Below are 11,075 nucleotides of genomic sequence, written 5' to 3'. Positions count from 1 at the left end.
AAAAAAAAAAAAAAAAAAAAAAAAACAGGAAATATTCCATTAACACCACATTTCCAGAAACTAGTCGCTGACCAAGAACAGTTAAACTCAAGTACCTTCATTCTACCTCTTAAGAAACAGTAGCAGTATTTTTTCAAGTTAAATTTAAACCGGTATAAAATCAGGTCCATTCTGCTTTAACCCCTCAGATTTGGAACAAGAGCTTGGAAGAGTCGTAACAGGGAGAATTCTTAAACCCACGACTTTCACGGGAGGAAGACAACCGCATTTCATTTTGGATGGTCAATTTAAACCAGGGCAAACCGCTGAGGTTTCAAATGGTTAACTCTGCAGCTGTGTGCTGAGCACCCCAAGAGCAAGAGGGTTACTCGCACGCTTCCCCACCGCCACCAGGGAAGAGACGCGTCACTTTTTGCAGGGCCTGGTGATCAGCTCCATCACTACGCAGCGACAGCTTTAGGTCCAAAAAGCTCTTCTAGAACAAATGGGGCAGCGGGCAGTGGCCCACGAAATACAGGCTGTGGTCCAGCGTTAGGCACTATTTTGTACTTCCCCAGCTAATATTCAGAAGTTACTTTTTGCTTCAGGTTCAGAAGAGGTTTGGTTTGGGGGGCTGTTTATTCGTTTAAGAGGACTGTTCATTTAAAGTCACATCAGAAACCAAAACCTGACTAGTTCAGGGGAAATTCTCTTTCAAAGCTCCATCACATTCACACCAACACGTCAGTCTACTACTAGCTCCCTTTCACGCTCGCTCCAGCAGCCAAGTGCCAGTTAAGACCTCCTTTAGAGTCCCTCATCCCTTCCATCCAGACCGCACTTGGCCATGAGGACTAACTGACTCTCCTCATGAGCCTGACCCTCTACATTTCCAAATAACAATTACAAAAGATGTAGTCAAGCATTATAGTTCTCTGAAGCAAGTCACATTCAGATCACATTTTTTTTTTTTTTAACTTTATCATAAGAGGAAATCAAGCTGGCATTAAAAGAATAATATACTGGACTCTGAGGGGAAAAAAACAAAAAACAAACTTACTTCAATTAAATGCTTCACTACACAACACTCCAAAGCACTCTACGTTCTCTTACATCACCATCAAGAAACTTCAATGTCCAGTACAGACAACACTACAAGGAAAATTAATGGTTTACATTTGGAGGATGGAATGAATGAACTGCTCCTTACTCTGCTACATCCTGACTACGCCAAACTGGCGGGCAGACACCTGCAACCACCGTTCCCAATTTGTAACACGTTCGCTTGTTACACCATTGCTCTACCCAACGGATGGGTGCAACTCATTTACCCAAGGTGCCCCACGTTTTAGGCTGAGCCCCGTAGGTCAGGGGCTTATGCTTACACAGGGCCAACACTTGGAGGCCACTCTAGCTGCAGCCTTCAGATGCCGCAACAAGTCAAGCGCTAAAAGGGTTTACTTGTGGGAATGGTAATTTAACTACAAAAAACATATGCTACCGGTGGCCCGCACACCACGGCTAACAAAAATCCAAAGCCTGACGAGACGTGAACATGCAAACGGACTCAATCACAAACTGTAACGAGTGATATTTATCTGATCACTGGGAGGGCAAGTAATATACAAAACCCAGGTTTGTAAGTCAAATTTTTCCAGTGTTACTTTACCGAACAATGCAAGGAGTATAAAACCAAAGCAAGTTGTATGCAACTTTTTTAGTAAAGCAGAACAAACTTCTGTGAAGAAATCTGGTTGCGCATCCCTGCTTAACACCCAACCATTCAGACTCAAGTCGTTGTATGAACAGATGAATGTGTATTCCTGCTCTGTGACAACTTCAGCTTTTACTTACTGAAATATAAGGCTGCCTCCATTTAAGAGATAACTTTTAGTTTATTTGCCCAATGGAAATTACTTACGATATTCTTCCAAATGGCGCAAAAGCTGCTTTTATATCTTCAGTAGTAATTTCTGGACTGAGGTCTCCAACAAAGACATGGAAATGGTCTTATTGGGAAAAAGAAAAAAAGCGATCTTAAAGTTTGAAGACCACCCTTGACAACACAAACAGCATAACAATGTCACATAGCATTGATTTCCATTTATTAAAAACTACATGAAGACTAGAGTTCACTACGAACTACAGAATTTACTGCTGTTCGTAACAGATCCGCTGCTTGGCAGCACTACAAAGTCAGTAATTTTAAGGGTAGTACTGTGACATATGGTATTTACATTTTGTATTTTATAAACTGCTTTTAAGACCAGTCAGCATTTACCACACAAAGTTTTGAAATATCTACTTAATATGCCAAGACTACATGAAAATCTTACTCTTGGTATGCTAGCGTTAAACTCGCATACAGTAGAGTTCACTAGCTATGCAAAATTTTACCAACTGAAATGTCTAGCAGTTTCAAGAAACGCAGAATAAAACTTACTCTAGAGCAGCACGTATTTTCAACCTAGCTACAACGTCTGGTTTAAAACCATATTTTGTGAAGAACAAATCAAAAAAATACCTTGCATTGCAACAGTTTGCTGTTAAAGAATTTGAGTTCTCAAAAGCCAACAGTTTTGGTTGCCCAGCCATTACACCATGTGAATCCATGTGAATTCAATGTATGTGAATCCATGTGCAAGTGAACTAAGACTGAAGGCAACAGAACGGAAACAGTAATCCCTTCAATTTATATCAGATCCATAAAAAACACGCACCGAAGAGAAATAAAACCCTAAGGATTGTTCCACTACGATCAAACAATATTTCACATACCATCTTATCAACATACAGACTTATTTGTACTACAGCAGCTAAGAAACTTTAAAGTCCACTTTGATGCTAATGTAGTTTAACCCCACCTCTCTAAAGGACTTCAAAGCTTGCTGAGAAAAGCAGCAATACACAGGGTTGCCATGAAGGGGGAACGAGGTACCCGGTTCTGGAGAAAATTTAGGTACTCCCAAGGAGCCTGTATCAAGTAGTGCATACACCAGCCTTAAAAGAAGCTAATAATTGTGCCCTTATAGCAGGGGAAAAAAATTTACAATTGCACTCATAACAAATAGCTGAAGATTAGCACCAGAATTAAATAGTGGACAACAGATCATATTCTGATGCAACAGGGAAATGAAAGGGAAGTCTTTCCATAAAAACAAACAAAAAAGAACAAAAACCCCATATATAGCTTCAGGTGGTTAGTGAATACCCTCGAGAGATTTCATTTTATGTTTAAGAAGATACAATTACCTTGTGAACGCAGTGTGTTGACAACGGTACTACCTGATGACAAAGATTAGATTTGTTCTTAAGTTTATTAACACAAACACATTAAATAATATCTTAGGATTACGATCAAAACATTACTGCATATAATTGTACGATGCTTATTGTTTATGTTTAAAAACTACTTGTACAAATAAAACAGTTACTCAAAGCATAAGTGACACTTACTGCTGGTATCTTTCTTCTGGCTGCTGGGGGTTGTTGCCCAGTTCACTTTGACCTCCTGCAAATATTAGTTGCTAATGTTAGATCGAGCAAATTGGAACCAAGCTCAGACACTACCAGCATTTAATTCTGACGCTACAGGGGAACCAGCCGCGCAAGTCTTGGCCGAAAGCTTAAGCGTAAGACAAGTTTCTCAGCAGAGGGTTCGCTCTTCCAAACTGCATTCTACTTGTTAAACGCAGAGACGGTAAACACACCTTGTCTGGATATTTTGTTTGGTTGGGTGGGCTTTCCTTTTTTTGGTTTGCAAGGACAGGGGAAAGCGGAATGTTATCCTGCCAGGGTCAGGAGAGTTAAAGTATTCCTTATTCCCATTACCTCTGCTCCCTCCCCAATTCTACATCCCAACCCTCCTCCGCACTCTTCCTACACCAGTAAAAATTGCTTTTCCTGTTAATCCCGTCACATCAAGAGCTCCAGGTGAACAAAGTGTCTAACGTTTGCAATGTTTCCATTTCTTCTCGAGTGATATTTCATGCACGCAATCTGGTATAACCTGTGTTTTTCCACCGCAACTCACCCTGTAGACATGACAGCTTACCTTACCCATTATCTTCCGGCCATTCATAGCAGCTAGCGCTGCAGCCGCATGACGATGCTCATAGAACTCCACAAAACAATACGGATCATTTCCAGCTGTCTGATGAAAAAAAAAGAAAAGATTCATGACGAAAATCTCTTCAAACTTTAGCCTCATTATTATACTTGCTGCCTTATTCATTACATCTAAATGCCTCAAAACGGATAGTTTTGGGGTTTTTTTTTTTTACTGCAGACTTAGAGAACAGTCAATGTACCAGCAATGTTCCAGGAGGCTCAAGTTTTGCTTCAAGAAGATAAACGTGTGGTGAAAAAGAACTTTTCAAATACAATTTAGAATATCCAAATATATTAATCTGTTCAGTCCCCTTTAAAATATTCAAATGTCTTTAAATAATATCAGATATGAGGCAGAAATTATGCCATAAGTACAATACTACCATCTCCAGTCTTATTTTATATACATATATATATATAAAATAACTGTATAATATATAATACTCATTGTATAATATAATATCATAATACATATGTATATATACACATACATACATACACACACACACATATATATATCTATAAAAATGTGTTATAATACATAATGTGGTAGAATTCTGAAACGTGCAACTACGACCTGAAGTTGTTAGCTATCAGGATTTGGGAAATAAAGGTAAAGGCTCTTACATCCATTATCATTTTGCAGTTTTTGCATGGTCCGATCTGGCTGAACAGCTGGAGGATTAGGGCTTCAGTCACATCTCTTGACAGGTTCCCCACATAGCTGCAGGATTAAATAACAGGTTAGAAGTGCAGCTGTCCCTCCGTTTCATTCAGTCATTATTGAGATGAGAACTAGGAACTGCCATTGCCTTGCAAGAGAATTATTGATGGTCCAAGCCAACAAGCACAACATACAAGTTTAGAACTTCTCCCCCCCAGAAAAGCCTTTCAGGAAAACCAGGTCTTCCAAAAAAATCCCACCCTTCAATTTAGGGCAATATTCCAGTATCATCATACCAGAGCACTGACTGGAATTGAAATAAAAAAAAATTAAAAATAGCAGACAACATTCTCCCTGTATAACACTTGTCAGAAGGGTTGAACTTACGGCTCAGGAAACCAAAGTCGTCTCTTGCTTAAAAAACAATTAGCCACAAGTCTTGCAAACAAATTCCCTGTAGACAGACGCTGACCGTGCAGATCCCTACAGGATCCGTGGAGTCGGACACAGCAGGCCTCTCTGGATGGCCACAGAGGCCTCCCAGGAAGATCTCTTCCCGGGATACGGGCCTTGGGGAGGGCGGTTTGGCACAGCACCTTACTGACACCCTCGGACCTTCCCGTCGTTCCAGGTAGAAACTAACTTCCAAGAGCATCTGCAATCTCCCACCGAGATCTCCTTATCCACGCATGGCACAAACACGCAGCAAACAGCTCTGCAAGACAGAGACTGAGAGTGTAAACACAAGGGGCAGGAGAAAGAGAAGAAAAATAAAGATGAAGCCCAAATTCAGCAAGTTTCTTAAGCTCACATAATCTGGAGAAAGAGCAGTATCCACGGTGCGTGACGGTTAGGAATAAGTACAACCCGGGACATAAGAGCAAACCTCGTGCAGGTCATCCATCCTCTCTTAACCCCTAGCACAGCAGCTCCCGAACAACACGGCTCCAAACACAACTGGCCAGCGAGCGCCAGGATCCCAAGGGAGAGGGATGCCAAGCAAACTCGTTTAGGAAACGCTGCCTGCAACGCCGGGAAGCAGAGCCCTTCGCAGAGCCGAGCACCACGAGCTCTGACGCTCCGAGCACAGAAACGTGGGACCCGAAACGCAGCCCGCAGTAGTCACCCAGTCAGCCCAGGCCCTGGGAGCGCCGAGCGCCAAACCTGACGCTCCAACCTGCTCTCTGACAGCCGAGCAAACGCTGCCCGGAGGTTCCTGGCTCCTCTGACCTCCAGCCCTTCCGCGCTGGCCTGCAAAACCAAGCACGCGACACGACTGCATGCTGTGTCTTGGAGCAGCGGGGCAGAAACCTTGAACTGACGGTGGGAGGTAACAGCCCTTGTCCTCAGTACCACTGAAGGTCTAAAATCTCGCCCCAGTTTAAAGCGGAACAGAAAGCCAGGTATGGAGAGCTGAGCCTATTAATTTGATTCCTGCGTATAGAAATAGCCGTCAGGATAACTGTACGCAGTCACTCAGTAACCACAGCTTCCCTAGCTGCCCTAATAGCTCAATCTGGGGTTTCGCAAGCGTATTACACACTACTTAGAAGTCGGTTCCCCTTAGTACAGGGGTACGGTTCGAAACCCTATTTGCCTGAAACAAAGGTGATCAGGTGTGGGCATCCCTCCCCTCTCTTCACTTGAGGCCCAGCCTAACCCAACACCAGCTCTCTGCTCTGGCAGAACCAACCCCCTGCTCTAATTTGGGACTTTTGTGATACTTTTACAGTCTCAGCAGCGGAGAAGAACACCAATCAACGTGGGAAATTTTTTAAAGATCCCAAGTTATAGGGTTTTTAAAAGCCCCCAGAGAAAACAGCTCGCAGAAGCTGCAAGTCCGAAGCCGCAGCAGCTCCTTTCCGCAGAGGGAGGCTGTGTGGCAAACCATGGCATCTGCAATGAGAACCGGAGCCAAATCATCCTGCTGAAACCACGGCAATCAAAACAGCCGCCTTCCTGGCCTTGATGCAACAGTTGCAGAGATGTTGTAAGAAAACAAAAAGGCAGCAAAGGCAGCACAAAGCGGCAATTGCTCGTGTTCCCGTCAGGTCCAGAACACCCTCACTGAAGAGGTGGAGGCACTCCGCTATCTGATTGAGCGGAGGAGAGAACGGGAGAACAGGCCGCTCGCCTCTGCTTTTCTGCCAGAAATGACACAGTAGGCTATGTCTAAATAATTTTAACAACTCCCTTAGGCATGAGTCAGAAATGTGCTCAATTTTAAATTGGTACGTGCTCCAAGTTCCACCAGAATCAGACCTCAGCAGGCTTATTATCACTCAATAAAGCACGTATTTCCTGGACTTCTACTGCTGTTTCTTAAACACAGGAGGTTTCAGCACACTTCTGTTAAAACAACTAACTTTGTGCTTGATAATGCTATGACATTCTATCCCCACATCAAGTTCGACCAATAGTGACAACTATTTAGACTCCCTCCCGTCCCCCTTTTTTAATATTATCACAACTGGGATAATGAATAAGCCAAGACGCTAAGCGATGACGCCCTAATAAATCTACAGCTAGAAGGTTTTATTAGCAGTTTATTTGTAACTGAAAGTCTCCTCAAAACAGTGTCTACCTTTGCACTAACACTGGATTTTCACCTTGCTAATTAGATAGTTGTCTTATTAAGTACTGCCTGTCTGAACATTATATTTAGCTGGGGATAAAAGAAACAGGATTTAGGTAAGCAGACTCTGACAGCCCCATGAATCTTTGCATGACCAGGACTTTCAAAATGCATCCCCAAAGGATCCATTGCAGCAACATATGTATACACGCACACAAATATACGCACACACGCATATATATATATGTACAATTCCATATTATGCGTTGTCCTGTATTTGTTTCTGCCCAAAGATAAAGCCTTCCATTAGCAGACTTCCTGAATTTCTTAAAAAATAATAAAGACATCCCTTAATGGGCGTGCAAGTAGTAATGACACGCAGAACAACAGTGGTAATGTAATTCAAAGTTAAAAGCTTTTTTCTTTTATTATTTCACATTGTAATCTTATTACCTGTAACTGCACATCTGCTACCTGCTAGCGGTTTTTCAAGCCACTAACTGACGAACTACAACATAATCCTGAAGCACTATCAACCGTGCCAAGCTTTATGGGGAGAACAAGGAGCTGCAACCCCCAGAGTAAGAATTCCAATGTTATTTTATCTGAGGTATTCAGCAGCGAGTTCAGGCTACACTCTCTGTGCTACATTTGGGCTGCATTTCCAGAGTCTTCTGCCAGAATTTCTTTGCAGCTCTGCTTCCATGCAACAGAGACATGGGCCAATAAAACATACCTGGACTTTGGCCTGCAGGAGTTGTACAAGAAATAAGTGCGTGCCTAGGCAGTACAGATGCCATCTCATGTATGACCCTTCCAGGCAGGGCCAGCTAATACTCCACCAGGGAAGAACAGCTCTCTTCCACATGAGAACTGCACCGGCTCCTGCAGCTTTCCCATCCCTCTCGCTGTTTCCTGCTAACTGGATTCTCATTAATGGACCAGTCACCGTTTATTTGCTGAGGAAGCACTGTACTATACAGGGCAAACTACACAAGGTAACTAAATTCCTTCAGTGCGCATTTATCAGTATAGGTCTTCTTGAAAAATATTACCAAACTATTGGGTGTTAGCACACGATGATCTTTCCATACTTAAGAAGCAAATTAAACGTACATGTATTACACAAGCATATATAGATATAAATAAAATACAGAGAGGAGGTCTTTGGAAAGTTCAAAACCACTGGCTGTTTTGTAACTGTTCTTCCAATGTGTATTTGCTGCAATTGAGCAGTGGCTTTCAAAACAAGATAGCTGGCCATGTGAAAATGAGCTGCAGCAATTGATTTACTTGAGTAATATAGCTCATAAGGCGATTCAAAATGCTAAGACTTTAACATTCCCCTTCAAAGAAATGGGTTACGTGGAAATTTAAAAAAAGTTATTTCTAACAACATCTGGTATCAGTTCCAGAAAAACTATTTAAATATGCTAAGGGAACTAAAGAAGAAAAAGCATACATGTTGGCAGACACCCAAACACTTTAGGGGCCTTCACGATACAACACCACAACGCAACTGAACAGAGCAACGTATCCCCCACACAGATGGAATTTCTGTAGCACTACCTACAGAAATCCTAGTCCTCTCAAGTATTTAACACACATTTCAGACCCAAGTTGGAAACAGATTAAATTTAGCTGCATTTCACTCTTCCAAGCTGCTCATTATAAACCCAATCTGTGAAGTTCAGCTAATGACAACTCTCCATATGACATAAATATTTCATTCAAAGTGTTTCAGAAAAATATAATTCTCGGTACATTGTTCAATAGTTAGTTCTGCAGCTCAGAAACTCAGCTGGGTTTCTGCAACAAGCCACATGTGCTCAAGGACAGATCATTCATTCTCTGAAGCACAAGCTGTGCGCTGCTGAGATCACTAGACTCCAGACAACAATTTCACGGGGACAGGAAAAAAATCGCTTCTTTAAATAAACACGCAAATATGGCGTCAAGAACAAGGAGGTCTGAGCCACGTTTGCAAACTCCAAGAGCAGTTAAAATGGAAAAGCTAGAAAGATAATGGGTCCGCGTACATCAAGGGACGTGGTGTTTACCACTAAGGAAAGCCTGCACCAGAGAAGTTGGCGCAGGTCATGTTAAGAGTCTTGTTTTCCCGCACGGGTAGTCAGCCAGGCCATTCATCAGCCCTTGGGATACGTGCAGAGCATCACCCAAGGGCAGAACGGCTACTTTCCTCTCACGTCGGGAGGGAATCTCTCTCCCTCCTTTCGTTCCTCCTCTCAGCTCCGCGCATCCTGGCACCGAAACAAAGGTAACAGCGACAGCTCGCGCAGAGGTGGGTCGGAAAGGCCGACAGGCCTGTGACCGCACCGATCTCCGAGCCTAGACCAGGGAAGCCACTCCGCAGAGCGCCTGCCAAGCGGGGAAAAGCACACGGAGCATCTGCGCTAGCGGCTCTGCCCTGTGCTTCAGGGCGGGAGAAAGGGCTGAGGCGAAGGCCAGGCGCCTTCGAGAGCACAGAGGGTGTCGGCTCTGTCACGAAAGCCGCTTTTAATTAAGGTAACCTCACTTATGCTTTTAGCAACACGAGAAGCGGCCCTAGAGCTACAGCTAGCTCCTCTGGAAATAACAGGCTTCGCCAACAGCTGGACAAGAGCCTATTTCAACCCCCCCCCGGCCCGGTTTCTTTCCGCCCAGCTCTCGGCGGGGCCCCGGCTGGATGAGGCGGCCCCCGGGCCCAGCTCGGCGGCGGCCAAGTCTAGCTGGCTGCTGGCGGAAACGGCCGCGGGGATGAAAACGGGGGGGGCTGCGGGGTCGCCTCCCCTCCCCCGGGCCGGGCCGGGCCGGGCCCCGAGCGCGGCGGGCGGCGCTGAGGGGAGCCCGGGGCCAGGAACAAAAGGCGCCCTCGCCCCCTCCCCACTCACAGGGTCTTGGGCATTTCATCCTCCATGGTGACGGTGATGGCGCCGCCGCCGCCGCTGCCCCCGCCCGCCCCGGCTCTTCGCCGGCGCCGCGGCCCCCTCAGCGCCTGGGCAGCCCGAGCGCCGCCGGCCCCGCCGCGCCCCAGCGGCGGACAATGCCCCCGCCGGTCCTCGCAAGATGGCGGGCGGCGGGCGAAGGGGCCCGGCCGGCCGAGAGGGGGAGGCCAGGCGCATGCGCGCAGGGGAGGAGCCAATCGCCTTCGTCCCCTCCGGCGCCGGCAGGCGGCGCAGGCGCGGCAGCCTCCCGGCCGCCGCCGCGCCGGCTCTGCGTGCGCTTGAGGGTTTCCCTCGAGCCCCCTTTTCCGCTTAGGCGCTTGTGCTGTCCGGTACCGTTTGCTAAGTGTCATTTTTAATGTTTCCCACCCCGCCTACATGGGAAATCAACGCGCGGATCGAGAAAAAAAAAGGAGTATGTATATAGAGATATTGACAAATGAAAGAAAATAGCGATTGGAAAAACCAATTAAAAGTATCTGCGCCGCCCGGGAATCGAACCCGGGTCGCAAGAATGGGAATCTTGCATGATACCACTACACCAGCGGCGCCGTTAAAATGCTTTCCCGCCGCGGCGCTGATGAGCGTCCACCGCCGCGGGCCCGCCCCCTGCTCCGCCCCATAAAGGCGCTGCCGCCGCCGCCGCACCGTCCCGGCGCAGCGGAGCCCAGCAGAGCGCAGCGCACCATGCGGGCCGGCCGCCTCCTGCTGCTCCTCCTGGCCGCGCTGTGCCCGCGGGCCTCGGCGCGGGAGCAGCGCGCCGCCCCCGGCAGGATCGGTAGGTGGGGCGCGGGGCGGGAGCGCG

The 11,075-nt window shown here is 46.0% G+C and overlaps 2 protein-coding genes and 1 non-coding gene across 12 annotated transcripts in view; 1 reads left to right on the top strand and 2 right to left on the bottom strand.

Moving 5' to 3' along the window:
* Nucleotides 1–10,364, bottom strand: part of TIA1 (TIA1 cytotoxic granule associated RNA binding protein) — a 17,021-nt gene extending 6,657 nt beyond the window's left edge. The window contains exons 1-7 of one of the 10 annotated variants that reach the window (XM_026081731.1): nt 10,220–10,260; nt 5,397–5,468; nt 4,717–4,813; nt 4,034–4,132; nt 3,436–3,490; nt 3,232–3,264; nt 1,901–1,988 (exon numbers count right to left, since the gene is read on the bottom strand). In XM_026081731.1, coding sequence (XP_025937516.1) covers nt 1,901–1,988; nt 3,232–3,264; nt 3,436–3,490; nt 4,034–4,132; nt 4,717–4,813; nt 5,397–5,468; nt 10,220–10,245 — 470 coding nt within the window. In that variant the 5' untranslated portion in view covers nt 10,246–10,260. Of the gene's footprint in view, nt 1–1,039; nt 1,059–1,900; nt 1,989–2,503; nt 2,613–3,231; nt 3,265–3,435; nt 3,491–4,033; nt 4,133–4,716; nt 4,814–5,140; nt 5,327–5,349; nt 5,469–10,219 lie in introns of those variants that run through there. The other 9 variants (XM_026081742.1, XM_026081734.1, XM_026081732.1 and 6 more) reach the window with 9 other exon arrangements.
* Nucleotides 10,365–10,750: 386 nt separating this feature from the next.
* Nucleotides 10,751–10,821, bottom strand: TRNAG-CCC. Its single transcript has one exon. It is a non-coding gene; the product is annotated as a tRNA-Gly (tRNA).
* A 136-nt stretch (nt 10,822–10,957) lies between these two features.
* Nucleotides 10,958–11,075, top strand: part of PCYOX1 (prenylcysteine oxidase 1) — a 4,233-nt gene continuing 4,115 nt past the window's right edge. Inside the window, exon 1 of the mRNA XM_026081692.1 lies at nt 10,958–11,048. Coding sequence (XP_025937477.1) covers nt 10,958–11,048 — 91 coding nt within the window. The remainder of the gene's footprint in view (nt 11,049–11,075) is intronic.

This window comes from Apteryx rowi, unplaced genomic scaffold, assembly GCF_003343035.1.
Source record: "Apteryx rowi isolate R43461 unplaced genomic scaffold, aptRow1 scaffold_56, whole genome shotgun sequence".
Classification (NCBI taxonomy): domain Eukaryota; kingdom Metazoa; phylum Chordata; class Aves; order Apterygiformes; family Apterygidae; genus Apteryx; species Apteryx rowi.
The sequence above is the reverse complement of the archived record's forward strand: the minus strand, read 5'-3'. Positions and strand labels throughout refer to the sequence as shown.